Source organism: Malus domestica, chromosome 05, assembly GCF_042453785.1.
Source record: "Malus domestica chromosome 05, GDT2T_hap1".
Lineage (NCBI taxonomy): Eukaryota > Viridiplantae > Streptophyta > Magnoliopsida > Rosales > Rosaceae > Malus > Malus domestica.
The window spans coordinates 30,671,913-30,692,887 of record NC_091665.1 but is presented as its reverse complement, the minus strand read 5'-3'; the positions used below and the strand labels follow the sequence as shown (position 1 = coordinate 30,692,887).

General features: G+C 34.3%; 1 protein-coding gene and 2 long non-coding RNA genes across 3 annotated transcripts; 1 reads left to right on the top strand and 2 right to left on the bottom strand.

Annotated features, from left to right (window-relative positions):
- Positions 1-561: 561 nt before the first annotated feature.
- Positions 562-1,718, bottom strand: LOC139195949 (uncharacterized). Its single transcript, XR_011581031.1, has 2 exons — positions 819-1,718; positions 562-707 (listed from the first exon to the last, which is right to left on the bottom strand). It is a non-coding gene; the product is annotated as an uncharacterized lncRNA (long non-coding RNA).
- A 564-nt stretch (positions 1,719-2,282) lies between these two features.
- On the bottom strand, positions 2,283-3,836 carry LOC139195948 (uncharacterized). Its single transcript, XR_011581029.1, has 2 exons — positions 3,399-3,836; positions 2,283-2,877 (listed from the first exon to the last, which is right to left on the bottom strand). It is a non-coding gene; the product is annotated as an uncharacterized lncRNA (long non-coding RNA).
- Positions 3,837-12,211: 8,375 nt separating this feature from the next.
- On the top strand, positions 12,212-15,329 carry LOC103419941 (probable mitochondrial import inner membrane translocase subunit TIM21). The gene is made up of 9 exons (XM_029102555.2): positions 12,212-12,350; positions 12,507-12,628; positions 12,720-12,785; positions 12,871-12,889; positions 13,412-13,575; positions 13,924-14,102; positions 14,219-14,267; positions 14,712-14,831; positions 14,981-15,329. The coding sequence occupies exons 1-9, from the start codon at positions 12,347-12,349 to the stop codon at positions 15,152-15,154; spliced, it is 897 nt and encodes a 298-aa protein (XP_028958388.1). The 5' UTR covers positions 12,212-12,346; the 3' UTR covers positions 15,155-15,329.
- The last annotated feature ends 5,646 nt before the right edge of the window (positions 15,330-20,975 follow it).

Genomic DNA, 20,975 nt, shown 5'->3' with positions numbered 1-20,975 from the left:
CTTTATTGTATGATCTCTCTCAGTTTTAATCTCTATCTCAATTTCCAGAGAAGAATTTTGTTTTTTTTTGGTTTTGTTTTTTTTTATATGTAATTTGTGTTATACAGTTATTTATCAATTAAGAAGGTTATCAGATGTTAAGAGTCTTTATCTGCTTGTGTAATGATATGTAATGGCTACATCGAGGGAGGGAAAATCGAATTTGGAACTTCGAGTGCAGGGGGAGGATGTCATGAAAACACTACTAGAATTTTGGCTAAAAGCCACTCTTTTCATTGGTGTCTATTGTCAAATGTGGACACTCTCATTGGTGACAAACCTCAATGGCCACCAAGCAGCCACTAAACTAGAGAACATGTCCTATGTAGAGGACTCTATTGTAACAATGGCTACCAATATTGCATTGGTGTCATCTGCAAACAATGCCACCCTAATTCACATTGGTGGCAAAGTTGCAAATTGTGTTTTAAAAAAAAGGATGCCCTGTGTAGGCACCCAAATTGGAGTATCATATTTCTTTTTCTGTTTTTGTGAGAAAACAAATTGTAATATCATTAAAAGTATAAGAATACAACTATAAATTTGCATAACTAATATTTTATACAATTTTGTACAAATGTTGGAGCCAAACTTTAAAAAGTCTTCGAACCCTTTGTTTCCAAGAGCTTAATCATCTCAATAACTTGAATCTGATCATCAGCTGCAACCTGCACCCCAAAATCAAACCCATAAATTTCGTAAGAATAACGTTTAACTCAAGTCCAACTGTTAAAGTGATTAGAGTTGAGGACAACACTAAGATATGATCATATAAATACCTGGGAAAAGTAGATTTTCAAGGGGTTTGCAGTCATAATTTACCATACAAAAATCTCCACAAATTCACTGCAACCCTTCTGCAACTTCAACTAAGAACATATTAAATTGACAAGTTCATGAATATGCAGATCACCTTCAACCTTGAAACAACAAATGATCTCCCAATCTGCGTGGGTATTCAAGAATAAGATAAAGAAAGCATGGATACTATATTTATGACCGATGGGCAGAAGACAAGATACAAACAAAGCATTTACATATGAATGAGGGAGAACAGAAATGAGAACGGAATATCAGTGAAGAGCGTGCGCATACTCACACATGTAAATGCATTAATATTTTCTCTTTTTTCAGAAACTCAAAAAACAAGGAATCCCCATGACGAAGGCATCCCCATTACCGCCGAGAAGATTGCAACCTTGGTGAAAGCTGCCAACGTCCCCGTCGAGCCTTACTGGCCTGGCCTGTTCACCAAGCTCGCTAAGAAGAAAAACATTGAAGATCTTATCCTGAATTCTGGTGCTGGTGGTGCTGTTGCCGCTCCTGCCCCAGGTGTACGAGATGCTACGGAGGATAAGAAGGAGGAACCTGAGGAAGAGAGTGACCACCAGTGGTGAAGCCAGGAATTGTAGAGGGGAGGGGCGAATGTAAAAGAGTGCAAAGTTAAAAAAAATGGCAGCAACCAAATCCTATTGTATAGTAATGGCGTCCATAATTCAATCATCTACATTTAAAAACCCTTTCTAAGTGGAGACATCGCTGCCAATATTTCTTGCTTTATAAAAATCACATTAGAAAATATAACAATAACAGCAAAATGCAACATTTTTTACTATACTACACTCCAACCACTCATAAATATCAAACCTACTACGCGAAAATTTTGTATGAGGATTAAAGCACTGTTTCTTATAATATCGCTCCATTACATAACTGTATAATAAGAAGAAAAAAAATGACTTAGACTATTAATTCTAAATTCTACTATGACTAATAACTAATTAAACTAACAATTGAATTAATCAATGATCAATAATCATATAAGTTATCACTAATCAACAATAATTATGTTGATGATCAACAATTAAATTATCAGTAATAACAATTCCAATAACCAAGAAACAATAATTCAATTCATTCAAAATTACAATGTGGTGAATTACTTTAATTCCTTTTGGTTCAATGTAATTTTTAAAATTCTTGAACTACAATTTATAGCATTTTGAATGTTGTACCATTTTGAGGTGTTCTCTTTTATATATAGTATAATAAAACATTACAACAAAAATAAAAAAGAATAAAAAGTGATATTGGGGTTAATACAAAATAAAAGGAAATAAAAAGAAGTAGAAATAAGATGGCGGACTATTTAAAGGAAAACGCGTAGCAATTAAAAAGATGGTGGGACCATCTCAAATGAACCGGGCAATAATGAGACCAAAGTCATCTGCTTCCTCGCAGCCGGCTCTGCAAAAAAAAAAAATTCAGATTCCGCATAGCTCTGCCTAATCCCTTCTAGTCCCACCTAGGCATCCTCCTATTGTGCTTTTCGATTTTGTGACTGATTAGGAGGGGGTAGGTTTTTGAACGAGAACAGAGGGGCGAATTGTTCCTCCTGGGCTTCAGTTCCGGCAAGAGGAGGGGCTGACCCAGATATCCAGTCCAGTTTTCCGGCGAGGGGAGTGGCGGCCGCCACTCCTCACCCTCACGTGGCTTCGCGACTAGTGACGACGATTGTCCAATTTCCGATTTGTTCAGTTAGGAGCTCCTTTCAAACAAGACAGTGACGTCCAATTTTCAATTAATTTCCTGGTTTTTACTACTTAGTTTGAGATTAGTTACCTTATGAATATTATAGTAGGGCTTTCTTTTTTTTATTTTTGGCTTATGATAGCGTTGCTATATGGACAAATTGTTGTTCTTTTTTTGGTCAATATAATTATATATTCACGGACAAATTGTTCAAACTCATTTTTTTCTCCCACCGAGCACCCTAATTTTGAACATATAATTTGTGGTTGCAAATTTCTTCCTCCTCGATCTTGGACGATTTTGCACCTACAAAACAATTAACACCTTAGGTTAAGGCCAAGAGCCTCACGCGCCCACGATGAATGGGGGGAGCTTTGGCCGAAGAACCTCCGATGCCAAAGTTAGAATTTAGAGAGAAAGAGTGTTTAGAGAATTTTGGGATTTTTGCCAAAGTGTTGGACTTAGCTTTTTGGTGAGAATGGGAGTATATTTATAGGGATAGGAGGTGGCTAGGGTTTTTAGGTTTAATTTAGGTTTAATTAGCCAATTTATTATGATAAATTTGCTAATTAAACATAAAGGGAATAAATGGATGGTTATAGAATCAATTAGCTAGCTTAATTGGGGTAGTAAAGTGGGAAAAGATAGGGAAGGTAGAAAGCTTAAGGGGATGGCCGGCCATGTGATGTTTTAGGGTTGAATTGGTTGTATTTTGTGGTTATTTGGATATAATGGATGGTTTAATTGAGAATTAATGGGTTAATTAGGCAATAAACCCATTAATTAGCCAATTAACATAATTTAAAAGGAATGTGTTTGGGAATTACCTTGTAGAAAGGATTTGATGAGATGGACTTTGAATTGTTACCTATTTTGGGCACTTCTGTCTTGGTTGAAAGAGGGTTGCCCGCTGCTTGCGCGTAGGAACCTCGTTGTACTGCAAGGATATTTTTATCCTTTTTGTCCAAAAAACCCACGTGTCGCCTTGTGAATATTTTTTGCTCCACATAATTTGTCTCAATTTCTGGGTAAAAAAGTTTGCCATATGGTCCCTGCAACTCAGTTCTTAATTGTTTCCGGTGGAAATTCATACAGAGCTTTCTGACTTTGTTTCCTGTTGAATTTAATGTTTGTGTATAATGCGTATGTCGATCTTTACCTTCTTAAATTTTATGATTTAAGCTTCATCTTAAATCAAAGGATCTGGTTGGGGATGAGAGTTTCCTTTTCACAATTCTCTGCTCACACGATATTTGGTTGGAAACAAGAACTTTCTTGTCACGATTTTATTATCCCTCTCTTCCTGTGACATTTTATAAGCGATGAGAGCTTCCTTGTTACGGTTTACTGTCTTTCCCTTCAAATGATATTTTGTCGGGGTTGAAAACTTCCGCGCCACTATTTTTGCCCAATCTTTCTATTTGATCTCAAATTAGGAGAGAAATATGGAAATGAATCGATGAGTAATGAAACTGTGACGTGCATGGTTGTATTTTTCCTTGTTGAGAGCAATGAATTGATCCTTCAATCATTTTATTGGGTTTGGCCTCATCCTTAATTCTCTTGTAAGCAAAGACCTCTTCTAAGGTTTCAACCTGGTAAACCCTTTTGAACATCTTCCATTCTGTTAGTGAACTAGTGGGGATTTTTGACGAGCGACATCACAACTTTAAATACACAAGTTCCCCATGGCCAAAAAGAAGACTCCTGTCTCTTTTTTACCCTATAACAATGCACCAAATTGTCCGCACCATTTACTGTGGTCCTTGCCAATCTCATGTTATAACACTTATATCTATTTAGTAATACTAGCCTTTTTTTAATTTTTTTTATAAGGGAATTGTTATTAGCACTCCAAAAATCTCATTTGGCACTTCAAACTTTCTATAATTAGAAGAAAAAAAAAACACTTAAGAGGAGTGTATGATAAGATTTTTGGAATGCTAATAATAGTTCCCTTTTATAATACACAACATCATTTACAGTTAACTGTCACACTCGATAGATTAGTAACATCATCTGGCTTCGCCCACCTCCAAACCGGCGGACGCGGGCAACCATTTTCCAGCCACCTGGGGTGGGGCTTTAGCTTACAATAAAAGAGAAAAGCCATTGTTTCTCCTATTTCTTTGTGCAATGGTCTCCATAGATTTTGGCATCAATTTTGATTGAACTGATGAGTGTGATGACTCTGTTGTAAACTGAAATAGAAAGGAATGAAGTTACCCGAAAAATGTAGAAGCCTTGAGTGGTGAATGATTCTTGGGATGAGTCGCGGACTAAGTCGCTCTCTTTAAAACGTTTCGCGGCTCTGCCCAAAGTGTGCAAGCAGTTCACAAACACCACGTCGTCCCCAGGATAAAACAGCTCAAAACCTTCTTCTGATAAGGTTCTTTCTTGCACAACGGAAAAACCTTTGAACTCACACCCTTTCGATATGTTGCTACTAACTCAATATATGTAAAACTTGTCGTTTTTTTTCTTCTTATACTTTTTAGATCTTACGGACTTGTCTCTATATGTATTTATATATATATATATATATATATATATATATATAATAAAAGAGACGTTGGGTGATGTAAATGATTTAAGGGAAAGAAAGCTACAAGTAATCAATGCAGAAGAAAACAAAACGGACTAAATCAAAACGTCCAAATCCCAACGGAATAAAAAATCATGTAAAAATAGATTTGATCTTTTTTTCTATTCAAAGAAAGAATCTCATCTTTAAGGTGAGAAGCTTTCTCACGTTTCTAGTGAATTAATGATCCTGATCAAATAATAAAGTTAATGACAATTTATAAGGTTAATAACAATTTACGTTTTATATTCAATGTTTGTAATAAAACAAATCATAAATATATTTAAATATTAAAAAAAAACATAACTGCTCTAACAATCCCCCACTTGTTTTTATTTGAAATATATATCAAACAACATATCATAAAGCTATGCATAAGTAAATGTGTTTCTCAACTTGAACATGTACATAGTGTTAGTGATCCAAATTATACTAGAGTAACTTATAGTTTTGAACTCTATCTCTGACAACACCACACACATAACTTTATTAAGGTGAAGTTTAAAAAGCCAACACATTACGGTCATGTGCTTATATCCCAGTATAGTGAACGCTCTAGAAACTTGCCCAAGATTTCATAGGAAACGACCTCACTTCCACATTCACATAGGTAAGACTATCAAGGATATTCTTGTAGCTAGATATCCCACTCAACATAGACTATAGATCTTACTAAGAGAAAACAAATCTCAACCTAGAAAACGCTTCAGGATGTCATGCTTCTTAGGGATGGACATGGAATAATATTCCAAATTAAAATTAGCAAGACTTCACTCATATCACTTGTGACTTGTTATTACCCTTTGAACCTATTTCTTGGGATCTCCAATTTATAGGTTGGGTTGCTATCACAAATGACTCAATTTTCTACGGGCTTTAGTCTCATCCCTTTCGAGGTTTTCCAAACTTTTTCTCGTGCTAGTCCTTTCGTCAAAGGATCAGCCAAGTTTTCTTCAGACCGTATATGATCCACTCTTACAGCTCCTTTAGAAAGGTAATCTCTTACAATGCTGTGCTTACGGCGTATTTGTCGCCTTTTCCCGTTATAATAACGGTTTTGCACTTTAGCTATTACCCGCTGTGTTATCACAATGGATCAAAACTGCTGGAATCGATTTCTCCCATAAAGGGGTATCTGACAGTAGGTTTCTCAACCATCCTGCTTTTTCACTTGTCGTAGCTAGCGCTATTAATTCTGATTCCATAGTAGACTGCGCCAAGATAGTCTGTTTCTTCGACTTCCATGACACAGCCCCGCCACTAATACTAAAAATATATCCACTAGTGGCTTTAGAGTCATCTAAAAGGGTATTCCAATCAGCGTTGCTGTAACCTTCTAGGACATCAGAAACTTCTCATAGTGTCATCTGAAATTCATCGTCCTTTTAAGGTATCTCATAAGCCTCTCTATAGCATGTCAATGCTTCAAACTGGGTCTGCTAGTAAACCTATATAAAACTCCTACGACATAAGATATATCAGGCCTAGTGCAATCAGTAGTATAACGAAGACTATCAATAATGCTTGCATACTCAAATTGTTTTTAACACTGTCACTAGTGCTCTTGAACAATTTTACACTAGGATCATAAGGAGTACAAGCTGGTTTACAATCAAAATAATTATACTTTCTTAAAAAAATTTCTATGTAGTGAGATTGATCTAAAGAAAACCCATGTTCAGACCTAGTTATTTTCAAACCAAGTATTACACTAGCTTCACCCAAGTCTTTCATATCAAAATTAGCACATAACAAAGATTTGACATTATTCACAACATGAATATTTGAACAAAAAATGAGCAAATCATACACATATAGGCATATTATAGTGCATATATTATTTTCTGACTTATAATAGATGCATTTGTCACTTTCATTTATTTTAAAACCATTTGAAATAACCAAACTATCAAATTTCGCATGCCATTGTTTAGGAGCCTGTTTTAATCCATAAAGTGACTTATCTAACTTGCAAACTTTATTTTCTTGTCCTGGAATAATAAAACCCTCTGGTTGATCCATATATATTTCTTCCTCTAATTCACCATTTAAGAAAGTTGTTTTAACATCCATTTGGTGCACAACAAGATCATGGATAGAAGCTAAAGCAAACAATACACGAATAGAAGTTATTCTAGTCACAGGTGAATAAGTATCAAAGAAATCTATATTTTCTCTTTATCTATAACCTTTGGCAACAAGTCGGGCTTTAAATTTTTCAACTGAACCGTCAGGTTTTAATTTTCTTTTAAGAATCCATTTGCAACCTATTGTTTTGCAACCAGGTGGAAGATCCACCAAGTGCCAATTTTGATTTGACTCCTGGGATCCATTTTATCATTTATAGCTTCTTGCCACAAATCTGCATCTAAAGAAGTTAAAGCTTCTTGAAATGTATTAGGATCTTCTTGTAAGTTATATACATGAAAATCAGGCCCAAAATCTTTAGCTATTCGAGCTCTTTTACTTTTCCTAGGTTCTAATGCAGATTGACAATGTTCTACAATTGTAGGTTCATAAATTTTAGAAGAATTAGAACCCCCACTATTTCGAAGATTAAAAGAAAATTTATTCTCATAAAAATCAGCATCAAGTGACTCAATTATGAGATGGTTTTTCAAATCATAAAATCTATATGCTTTGTTATTACATGCATAACCAATAAAAACACATTCATATGCTCTACCAGCCAATTTCGATCTTTTTAGATCAGGTTTACGAACATAAGCTAAACAACCCCAAGTTCTGAAATATAACACATTTGGTTTCTTATTTTTCCAAATTTCGTAAGGAGAAATATTTGTTTTTGAGTTAGGGATTCTAATTAACACATAACAAACAGTCAACACAATTTCACCCCACCAATAAGAAGCAGCTCCAGAACTAAGTAAAGTAGCAACAGTCAATTCACACAGAGTTCGATTTTTTCTTTCTGCTTTACCATTCATTTCAGGAGAATAAGGAGCAGTAGTTTCATGAATAATTCCATGAGACTTACACATATTAACAAATTCAGTAGATTCGTATTCTTGTCCTCTATCACTACAAAATCTTTTAATCTTACGATTAAATTGATTTTCAACTTCAGTCAAGAAAGTTTTGAACATGTCAATAACTTCACTTTTATTTTTCATAAGATAGACAAAATAATAATTCGAACAATCATCAATAAAAGTAATAAAATAACATTTCCATTTCTAGTTAACACTCTATCAAATTCGCATATATCGAAACGAATTAAATCAAGTGGTTCAGATTCTCTATTGACAGATTTATGTGACATTCTAGTGATTTTAGCTTGACTACAATATTCACATTTTTCAAAATCATTCAATGATAAGTTGGGTAAAAAACTTAAGTTACTCATGTTCTTAACCAAGCGTTTGTTAACATGACAAAGTCTAGCATGCCAAGTATTAAACGAAGACAACATGTAAGACATTTTATCAACATTCAATCTAAACATTCCATCAGTAGCATATCCCACAAAAACCTGATTTTTAGTAAGAATATACATATCTTCTCCAATGGTTTGAGTAAATCCAGCCTTGTTGAGAAGAAAGCCCGAGACCAAATTCTTCCTTATCACTGGAGTGTGCATCACATCTTTCAATATCATGGTTTTTCCAGAGGTGAACCTCAGCTCCACTTCTCCAATACCAACAACATTAGTTGAGTGCGAATCACTCAACAACACCTTCATTCCCTCAGCCACATAATAGGTCTTGAAAAGGGAACGATCATAGCAAACATGACAAGAAGCGCTAGTGTCCACCCACCATCCCTCGGATCCATCAACTATGCTGATTTATGATATCATTGCAATCAGATGCTCATCAACAAGATTTGCCCGAGAAGCAAAGTTTGCCTTATAATGCATGGCAGATTGAATACGTCTTAAAATTGTTGTAAACTGAAATAGAAAGGAACGAAGTTACCCGAAAAATGTGGAAGCCTTTAGTGGTGAATGATTCTTAGGATGAGTCGTAGACTAAGTCGCTCTCTTTAAGACATTTGACGGCTCTGCCCAAAGTGTGTAAGTAGTTCACAAACATCATATCGTCCCCAGGATAAAACAACCCATAACCTTCTTCTGATAAGGTTCTTCCTTGCACAATGGAAAAACCTTCGAACTCACACCCTTTCGATATGTTGCTATTAACTCAATATATGTAAAACTTGTCTTTTTTTTTCTTATACTTTTTAGATATATATATATATATATATATATATATATATATAATAAAAGAGACGTTGAGGGATGTAAATGATTTAAGGGAAAGAAAGCTGCAAGTAATCAATGCAGAAGAAAACAAAACGGACTAAATCAAAACGTCCAAATCACAACGGAATAAAAAATTATGTAAAAATAGATTTGATCTTTTTTTCTATTTATAGAAAGAATCCCATCTTTAAGGTGAGAAACTTTCTCACATTTCTAGTGAATTAATGATCCTGATCAAATAATAAAGTTAATAGCAATTTATAAGACCATCTCCAACCCTGGGCTAAAAGCCAAATTTCCCCCCAAATTACCCCCCCAAACACTCTCCAACCCATGCTAAAATTTTAGGCTAAATGCCAAATGCTATTTCTGGGCCAAATACCCCCCAGCTTTCCGCCCGGGCTAAATGCGAAATGTTTATCGGAATTTAAATTTTTTTAGATTAAAATGTTCATAAAATTAATTTACAATAATCTACATATTTATTTAAAAAAAAATTGATTTAAGAAAAAAATTTAGGCTAATTTCATTCTTTAATAATTCCGGGCTAAAATTTTAGGGTAGAAGGGTTGGAGCAGAAAAGATGTTTCTGGGCTAAAAGCTAAATTTTCCGGACTAAAAAATTTGGCTTTTAGCCCAAGGATTGGAGATGGTCGGTTAATAACAATTTACATTTTATATTTAATGTTTGTAATAAAACAAATCATAAATATATATAAATATTTAAAAAAAAACATAACTGCTCTAACAGACTCTGAGTGGGTGGGGACTGCGATTTATTGTTTTTGAGAAGAATGAGGAGATGCGGAAGAAGAAGAATAAAAGGATTTGGGAGGGGGGTTGAGTTGGATTCACAGTTGAGATGGTTCTGCCAATTTTTTTTTCTATTTTAAGTAGAGATAATTTAGGAATATTATAAATATACATGGATGTCCAGAAAAATATATAAATTTAATTGTGGGTGTCCAAATTTTTATATATAAAGACAACAACTTTTTTTGGGGTCACAAGTTTTACCAATAAATTTTGAACAAAAATGCCCCAAAACAAAAAATTTCAAAAGCAACCTAAAATAATGCACAAATAATATAGAGGTATTTTCATCATTTTAACCGTACTTTTTAATAAGAGTGGTGTTAAACCCACCCCATTGTTTTATCACTCCACCCACTTTAAAATGTAAATTCCAGTGACAAATATATCCTCTTATAAAATGACATTTAAGGACTTAAACAATAACCACTAACATTTTGCCAAACCAACGTTAGTTGAAATAGCAAAAAAATAAAAAATAAAAAAAAATTTAAAAATCCACCCTATACAAACCCAACCAGTCCACACCCGCACGGCTGCGTCGATGATAACTCCTCCCTCTTCAAATTCCATCTATTGTGTATGTAAAACTCGATGTGCTACTATCTGAGTATATTCGGTTGAAGCCATTGATAGCGACCATGGGTAAGAAAAAGACCATTCTAATCGTTTCGCACCCGTACCTGCGAAACCCTTTTCCTGCATGATCTCTTGTATAGTAGCCAAACTAAATGTGTCAATGACAACGGAGATTAGTCATGCTTCCTAGAGAATCGGGTTTGGTTTCTACGGAACTTGCCCTTTCGTCTTCTCTAAAAATTGGTTTCATATCATATTAGTAGCATGAGCCTCTTCCTATGAGTAAGATGGGCTTTTTCTATCCAAGAACAAACAAGGGAAACAGCATTAATGTATTCATTCTTCAATCATTGTTGCCCCAAGCCAAGGAGCTTGCCATCTCATCCCATGGTTGGTTTTTTTTTTTTTTTTTTTTTTGAGATAAATATTTACATATATATCATACATACATATTTATGTATACATATTACAGAAAATAAAATGTAAAGAACTTAAAGATATTTAAAAGGTTATAATTGGAATTATGGTGGGTGGGAAAAAAGTGATGTTATTATTTACCTTTTTATAGTGGGTGAGAATATAACGTGGGTGAAAAGATAAGACAATGGGGTGGGCTTAGTACCACTCTTTAATAATTATTATTTTTTTGTACAGTTTTTATTTTTTTAATTTTTTTATAATTAGTACCTTACAATAATCTAGTAATAATGTGATTCAATCAGTTATTCATTAAATATTATTTTCTCTATTTTTAAACACGTTCAAAACATCTTAAGAGGCGTGTAATGTCGGGTATAAAAAAGTTTTTTGCACGCGCATAATAATATGATTAAATTAGTTATTAAATGATTTTTTGTTTTGTTTCAACAAACAATATTATCTAGATTAAGGGGGAAACAATATTATCTACACTAAGGGGGAGATGGATGGGCTTAGCCTCACAATGGGCTATCAATAATGTGATTCAATCAGTTGTTTATTAAATATTTTTTTTCTCTATTCTTAATGTAAATTCAATAGAATGTAAATGGAAATTGAAAGACCCATTTTATTATGTGAATTCAGATACTTTGGGAGATTTTTTCTAGCATGACCTAAGATTATTCATTTACTTCAAATATTTGACTTTCTTTTTTGTCAATTCACGTATATAAATACATTTAAAACGTGTAAGTCGTGCGTAGCATGCCATGATTAAAAAAAAAATGTCTTTTGCACACGCGTGAACTCGTTCATGAAGGCTAGTAAAAAAAGAGTGTCCTAGGAACCACTCTTGAAAATTTATCCTCCTAAGCAAACAAAGAACATTTTAAGGCATGGTTGGTCCAATGAACTCCCACATTTTGAGGCCCGTTAAAGAAAAGTGAGCCCACTAACTCAATTCTGGGCTTCTTCTAACCCACTCAACTCGACTTGAATTTCTAATCTAATTAACCCGACCCGTTATGACGGATCCATACCAAATCCCCCTTGCGCCTGTGAGGGTTTTAGACGATTGAGCAGAACAAGAAGCTGAACAAAGGGCTTCAGGGCATCAACCCTCGAGAGACCAGACTGAACCAGCAATAACCGTAATGGGTATGCTTCGTTTTCCGATTTTTCTTACGCATTTTCTTGGCATCCAAACAGGACATAAAGTTCCTTCTTTTTCTATTTTTTTAATGTTTTTAGTGGTGTTCTTCAAAGGGTTTATCTTTATCTGACTTAGTAGCGGCAATTATGTTGGTTTATTAGGGTCGTACAAGTGTGCTATGGACTTATGGAGGAAAAATCAAGTAGATTTGATTAGGGTTTTGCCCAGGATGAGATTGTGGGGGCAGAGGGCTTTCCACACAGAGGAGGTCAAGGCTGATCAGGTTTTTTTGTATGATTTGATTGATTTGCATTTCTGTTTTACTCTAAAGGGTTCACATTTGTTTGCTGAGTTACTGTTTGATTGTGATGCAGTTGCTGGCAGTAGTGAGATCAGGTTTTGCAAGTCAATCTGCTGCTCCTGGAAGCCATTTGTCCAGGGTGAGGTAATTGTATGATATTGGTTTTACTATTCTGTTTCTTTCGCACATTGCACGCTGATGTTTGTTTTCTCGTAATTATGCAGGGCGTGGCCGGAGCTAATGGTTGGTGACTGTGTTTCCAATTCATATAGTTGATAAGTAGTCTTGTGCTTAGAATAAGTATTTCAACTTTCTTCTGTTGGTTAGTTTAAGCAAAATAATCTCTGGTGGCTTCTTTTTCGCTTTCTGTCGTAGATAGTTTTTGTTCAACTATGGGATGTGAAAGAGATGCTTAAAGTGGATGACTTTTTTTCAGTCGATCAAGCCTTCTGTTAAATGACTTCATTTAGAGTATTCATATGATATACCTGTAATCATTAAATCTTATCTTAGTTTTTAGCTTTGAATATACAGCTTGGACAGGAAAAGTTCATTAGTTAAACTTTCTAGGGTCTGGACGTATATGTATGCTATATAGTTTATGGATAAAAACCAGGAAGAATTTGGTGCCAAAAGTTTGCATTCGTATTTAAGTCTGAGGTGTAATGATACACTCCACTTGTGGGGAGTAGGGAAAGATCATATTGTTTTGCATTATCTAGTAGTTTATTATTTGCAGTTGAGTTTTATACAATCATCTTCCAGGAATTCCTGTTCTATATGGAAGGAATCCCGCCAAAGCGTTTATGCATGCTTCTTGGCAACAGTCACAACTTACAAGAAACTATGGAGAGAGTACCACCATTCCACTCTTTAGCAGATCCTTTTCATCAAAAGCTACACGGAAACAACAACAAAGTTCATCTGAGGTTTGAGTTTGAACTGATTTTTTATTTAAATTTACATGTGTGTTATGTCCGCATGTTTGTGGCCGGGTGATTTAACATAGTCAAACATCATTCTTGTTTGGTTTGATCCATGGTCTATGTGCGTGATCTGAAGCTATCACTTGCTTCAATGAATACAAATTATTAGGTTGAAGAGGTCAAGGGATTTTCTAGGCATCTCAATAACTGTGTTAGATGGAAACATTATGATTTTCTGTATCAACTTACTTCCTCAAGACCGTCTGTGCTTGAGATTGCTAAACTTGCTTTTCACTTGATACTCAAACTCAACTTTTGGTTTCTTAATTCTTCAACCATTTCTTTTTCCAGAATAAGAAAGACGTATCTACTGTAGAGGATCCTTTTGATGCTCCTACATACAACATCCCAGAAAAGCCTGTGACATTTGTAGAGGGAGCTTCCTACAGTCTTGTCATTCTTGCAGGGCTTGGAGTTGCTGTTGCGGCAGGATATGCTGTTTTCAAGGAGCTTATTTTTGAACCAAAAGAGTAAGGAGACAAAAAAACTTTATGTTAATTTTCTAGATATGATATTTGATTCTGTCGTAAATTGAAAAATTGAATTATTCGGTATTACTCTATGATGACGACATGGTCCTTGGCAGGTACAAGATCTTTAACAAGGCTCTTAAAAGGATTCAAGATGATGCACAGGTTAGTATGTCATTATTGTTTCTCTAAAAGAAGTGTGGGGTAAATAATTTCTCTTTATCCTGGAACCGTGATTTCCTGAAAGGGGTTGGGACTTTATTTATCTGTGCATTGGCAGTGAACCATGAAAATATTTGTAAATTTGTAATATGGGTGGCAGTTTTTTTCATGTCCAACACTGGAAAATTCAAGAGCTACATAATTAAGGCTATCAACGTATAAATTAAATGTATGATCATCCATAGATATACTAGCTACAATTGCATATAGGACTACAATTGCTTGGGGAGAGAAACCCGTATTTTTTATGCACTTCATGGGATTTATGAGCCTTTTCTGAATTAAATACTGGTCAATATTACGCATAATCCTCTTCGTGTGTTTGTTTGTGAACATTGTGTTGCCGATATTGTGGCTTAAATGACCTTGATTTGCCTTTTTTATCAGGTTAGGATGAGGGTCGGATATCCTATTACTGGATACGGTCAAGAAAGTAGAAATCGTGCTGCTCGCCAACGCATTCCCAACAGAATATGGCACGATGAAGAAGGCGTAGAGCATGTAGAGGTGATTTCTTATCGTCAACTTCACCACGTTATTTGCAATACAAATTGATTCCCAGACCCTCATTTTGAATTTTGTCATTGATGCAAATGACCTCTCACCATTTAGCCTAAATTTTTTTTTTAACTTGTGCTTCTACCAATTGAGCGCAGGTAAACTTTCATGTTCGTGGGCCGCATGGAGCCGGGAAAGTATTTGCGGAGATGTTCAAAGACGGAACAGACAAGCAATGGAAGTTCACATATTTGATCGTTCAGATACAGTCACCTTCTCCGGCACAGTTGATTCTGGAGTCTTATCTGCCTGCTTACAACGCAGCCAACTAGTCACAGCGCATGCTCACGTCTGTACCAAAATGGCATCGGGGTAGGATCGATATAGAGTTAGTCCTGTTAATAATTTTTCTCTTCTTTTCCCCCTAATATCCCCAAAAATTGAGCTTAAACTTGTCCCAAATTCTTAATCAACTCACATAAGAAATTTAATGAATTTTATCCGGAATTTTGAGCAGCTCATTATTTAGCAGGGAAAAGTTGAAATGCATTGTTCCTTCCTACTCACATTTTATCACAAACTTTTCTCCACCTCCAAGTTTTTAAGATTTTGATATTGATCTAATTAAATGTTTAATTATTGTTAATCAGCTTTTGGTCCAACTTTTGGCGCTGTCATGTTAGTTAGTTAGTTAATCTTACAAGGATCTGGATATAAAGATGTGCTTTGAATTGTATAAAATCTACGTTATATAAAAGCTAGTAGTTGTATGTTTATGTACGTATTGTTTTCCCACCAACTTAATTAGGTAATTTATTCAAGGGATTACATTATGGTGAAGTGAAAAAGTTGCAACGTGTTGCTTGCAAAGGTAATGTGTCATTAAACTATCTCGATTTAGTGAAGTTACGTTATTACCTTTCCAATTCCAATATTTTGCTTTTCCTTTCACTTTCTGTAGAGATTTTTCAATGTGATCAGTAGACGGGATGGTACACCACGTGTTACTATACAAATGGTGGGATATGTGTTTTAAAATGTTAATAATTTAAAAATTAAAATCCCTCACCACTTATATAAAAATATGTGGTGTACCACTCGTGTTCTGGTCACAATGAAATATTTCTCCACTTTTTGGACCTCTTATAAATTAATGCTAATTTATAAAAATAAAAGTGATGTAACATCAATTGAGTAGTGTGTTTCTTTCTTTGCATTTGAATTTGAACTTATCTTTTTGTAAATTAGATTAGTCAGTTAGTCAATTTTTCAAAAACAAATTGAGAGTACACAAGAAGTATAATTTTATCATTTTAGAAACAATAGTGATAGTAAGTTAAATAGTTAATTGTAAAAATTGATGAAAATTAAACCCGTCCTAAAATGCATTTATATGATCCTGTCATTGCATTATAACGCCATCTGCAAAAAAAAAAAAAAAAAAAAAAAAAAAAAAGCCGAATTAGTTATCGCCCATTTTCACAGAAAGGAAATAAAGCAAATCAGTATAAAGTGTGGATTTTGATTGCAATCTTCGAAATTGGATCCTCTCCTGAGCACAAGCTCAAGATCCTGTTGATCAGTCCACGTAAATCATTGAATTTTGATCAAACGATTACAAATAGAATATTTTTTTAAAAATTATAATAATTGTAGTCGTTAAATTTTAATCCAACAGCTCACGTGAGCTGATCAGGAAGATCTTGAACTTGTGCTCTGAAGAGGATCCAATTCCGCAATCTTCTAATTGATCCTGTGTGTCAAGGCGGTCTTTATCGTCCACTTTCTTCAACAAAACTGTAGCAACGGCTGTGATTGCACCGCATGTGGGTCCCTGGTCTGCACCGTTAGCTTCTTGACCCCATTAGATGTTGACATTTTTCGTTTTGCACGTCCTCAAGACTCATATGTTTGATGGTGTCAACACGTGCCCAAGAGCGTGCTCACGAGTGCCTTAACACGGAAAATTCAAACCCACGCTCACTTTTGCACGCGCTCGGGTTGATTGTCTTTATTTTCTAATTTTTTTTAACCAACGATATTATCTACAATAAATGAGTGGAGTAATCAACTAAGCCTTATATTAGGCTAGTAATAATAATGTGGTTCAAATTTTCTGTTGACGATAATTGAATCTGAGACATCTTACTTATAAGTAAGGAATAATAACAATAAATTGTAGTATTAAATGAGTAATTTGATTTTTATCGTCCTTAGAATATCCTGCTCTCTTTCATATGTTATTATAGGACAATAAAAACCTGAATAGGAAAAGTATTAGTCTAATCAACAGAAATAAGAAGTATAATAGAATCTTGATAATTTAATTCTTGATAAATTAATAATTTAATAATATTTTTTGCCATTCCCAACTTGACGATGATGTGCTAATTTTTTTTTAAAGTAAAAAGAATTTATTAAGAAAGCATTAAGAATGTAGGTATGACAAACATGTAAAATGTAACAAAGAGGTCACATACTCCAAAAAATATCACACAAATTTACAATTACAAACTCATAAATGCAATATAATTTTCAACCACCATGGAAACCCATATCTAACTAATAAGAAATATAACAACCTTGTGAGTCGTAGAACCACCTTAATAAAATCACAAGGAAAAGACTACACCACCTTTGATGACGTTGTTAGCAAAAAAGCACTGCTACAAGTTACCTCCAATGAATATTGAGCTTCTTCCTCACAATCATTTGCCATGAACACAAACCAACAAAAGAAAAAAAAACAAAAATCAACCTTAACTATGATCAATAGTCGCAACTTAAATATTTGAGTTTGATTTGTAACCCATAGCCATCACAAAGGTCCTCGATAAAGCGAGAGTGCGACAACAATCACGAAAACTCTACTCGCCCTAGTGAAGGAGTGACCACAACTAGAAAAAAAAACGCGAAAGAAAATAGAAGGAAGATACCAAGGAAGATTGTCGCCAACCCCAAAGCCAATTGCAAGGGTCGACGACTGAGGAAATTTTCCCTTAGATTTTATTCTATAGATAACGGCTAGGGTTTTGCGTTGGTGAAACGAAGAATGAGAAAGATTTAGTTGACTATTGTTAAATTAATAATTTGCCAAACTTAGAAGATAATACAATAAAAAAAACATATAAGTCCCACGTAATATATAAATTAATAATTTCCTGATACATAGTGTTTATGATTCGACTATAAAGCCTTTATAAAATATGACTCAATCATTATTTATTTCTTCTTAAAATTGATGTCACTTTAGATATAATCTCTAACTTTCTAACATGATGAAAAGTGATGGTGTGATATTCAACAAAAAATTAATCAACATCATCACAGCATTGAGAGCTTCTTTTTGCTAAACGGGCTCTATAGTAGAACTATCATTCTTCGACTTCATCATCTTAAACATGTAACACCATCTATTTAATTAATTAATAAATTAATGATTTATCGATTATTTAATATTTCTTTAAATTAATAGATTTTGTTGGTCCCGATGCTAATGCTATTAATTTATAGAGGTTTGGCTGTAGTTTGACAAACAGAAACAATAATAAGGCGCGTGGTGACTTCAAAGCCACGTGGCTCCTTTTTATTGGGAGTCCTCAAGTAACTTGGGACTTTAGCCATTTGACTAGGTTTAGCAGTTTCCATCTGTTGTGTGCTGTGCTGTTGATCCCGCGTGTAGCTTAGTATATTTGTCCCCTCCCATAACTACCCACAAAACTGAGTTATTATTACGAAGCTAGCCTTCTATATTTCAACGGACATTCATGCATTCGCGGCCACTTACTACTATGGTCTATGGTCTAGTGGTATTATTATTTATTTGTAAATGAGAGATCTTAAGTTCGATTCTCTTTAAAAATTAATTTAAATCACATCCTTAATAGTCCATTGTGAGGTTAAGCCCACCTCATTTCCCTTAATATAAATATTATCATACGTTAAAAAAAAAAAATTGTGTGCCCTCTCTCATGATCTAGATTTTGGTGTAGTTCCTTATATCATAAGTTCATGGAAAATGCTTGAAAACTACGTTTTTTTGACATTTTATAGATCATATGATGTGACGGTTAATAGTTGGTTATATTCTTTATTGATTTTTTTTTTAAATTCAACCAAGGACCACCATATCATTTGGTGACGATACAAATTTTATATTTATTGTTGATTCACAAATCTTCTATATCTGACCTGATCACAACGAAAAATGTTTCAGCTAATGAGCTATATCATAAATAGATAAACCGATGAGTCTAATCGGTAACAATATTTGTATTCTTTGTCGAAGCCTTAGAAATCACTACGTCTAACCTAAAAATTATCAAGAAGAAGCATAGCAAGTTTGTTTTTTAGTATTATAAAACTTAAATAAACCTATAAAACTGTACTATGACAAAGTAAAATACAAATATGATTGCCGATTAGTATTACGATCTAGTTAGTATTTATTTTCACTTCTTAGCTTTAATTCTCGTTAAAGATCAATTTGAACCATATTATTGATAGCCCATTAGACCTACTCCAATCCTGGGCTAAATGCCAAATATTTAGCCCAAAATTCCCCCCAAACACCCCCCAACCCAAGCTAAAATATTGGGCTAAAAGGGGAATGCTAAAGTTGGGCCAAATTCCCCCCCAAATTCCCCCCCCCCCAGCCGCGTGGACTCGCCAAGTTTTGGGCCACTCTCGGCCCGTGGACTCGCGCACGCGCCCCACGCCCAGAACGTGCAACCGAAGCCCGACAAGAGGGGGTCCCACCGTCAGGCCCTGTCGGCCACGCTTCAGAGCCCCAACGGCTCTTTTCGAAATCCAACGGGCAGGATTTAAGGACCGTTGGTTGATCCAATGGTCCAGATTCAAACTTTATTTTTAAAAAATATATTATTTTAAAATACATTGAATCCAACGGTTGAGATTGAATATACTCAAATCTAACGGTAAAAAAAAAGATCTAACGGCCCAAATTTAAATCCAACGGCTAAAATAATTAAATAAATTTATTTAACACAAAATTTACCCAATATTTATCGGAATTTAATGATTTTTCAATATTTATCGGAATTTAAATTTTTTTAGATTAAAATGTTCATAAAATTAATTTACAATAATCTACATATTTATTTTTTTAAAAAAATATTGATTTAAGAAAAAAATTAGCCTAAATTCATTCTTTAATAATTCCGGGCTAAAATTTTAGGCCAGAAGGGTTGGAGCAGAAAAGATGTTTCTGGGCTAAAAGCCAAATTTTCCGGGCTAAAAAATTTGGCTTTTAGCCCAAGGGTTGGAGATGGTCTTATGAAGTTAAACATATCCCCTTCTCCTTAGTGTAAATAATATCGTTTGTTAAAAAAAAATATAGTGTCCCTTTTATTTGTGCTTGAAATTGAGAAGATAACGCAAAACAAATAGTATTAGCATTTAAATGCTAGCCAAACAAATGTAAATTTGATGTAGGGATGGGGAGAAAATATAGAAAAAATAACAACCTTTCGTAAATTTTAGGATTTAATGAATTAAAATATTTGTCCTACCAAAAATAGCAATATTCATCATAACATTTCCTTACAAAGTCATGCCATGTATATGAATGATACACTGTATTTTTTTGTAAAGTGATTAATTGTAAATGAAAATTGATTCTACCAAATACAAATCATTTGCACCATTTTTATGTCGTGCATGGCCTGTGTGACGCTGTGAGTTTAAAAAAAAAAAATTTTTTTACTAATGTTAAATCTTAAAATATTTATAAATTCTTTAACATTTATGTTACCAATAAAATTACGATAAAGCAGATGATTAACATTCGCGAGTGAAAGCGTTCAATATCACTACTCCCAGCCTTTACAATGACCTAGCTTCTCTGCCCTCCCGCTTTCCATACACTCCCATCTCCTCCTATTTGTGCAATCATGGTTAAACCACATCAACATTTTATATTACTATTGTTTTTTGTTTTATTATCTCTAAAAAAATATATATATAAAATGTAACGTAACTTAACCGTGACTGTATAAAATAAGAGAGAATAAGAATGTACGGGAAGTGGAAGGGCAGAGAAGCCGGGTTCCTTTGCAAAGCATTTGACGTCTAAGTACGAAAAAAAGTTGACAAAATAGAGAGAGTTTACCGCGTCCGGGATTCGATTAAAAG

Bases quoted from the DNA above. Each gene is read 5' to 3' on its own strand.
- LOC103419941 (XM_029102555.2), top strand. The intron at 14,103-14,218 runs GTAAGGAGACAA...GGTCCTTGGCAG, and splicing joins CTTATTTTTGAACCAAAAGA to GTACAAGATCTTTAACAAGG. The intron at 14,832-14,980 runs GTGATTTCTTAT...AATTGAGCGCAG, and splicing joins AAGGCGTAGAGCATGTAGAG to GTAAACTTTCATGTTCGTGG.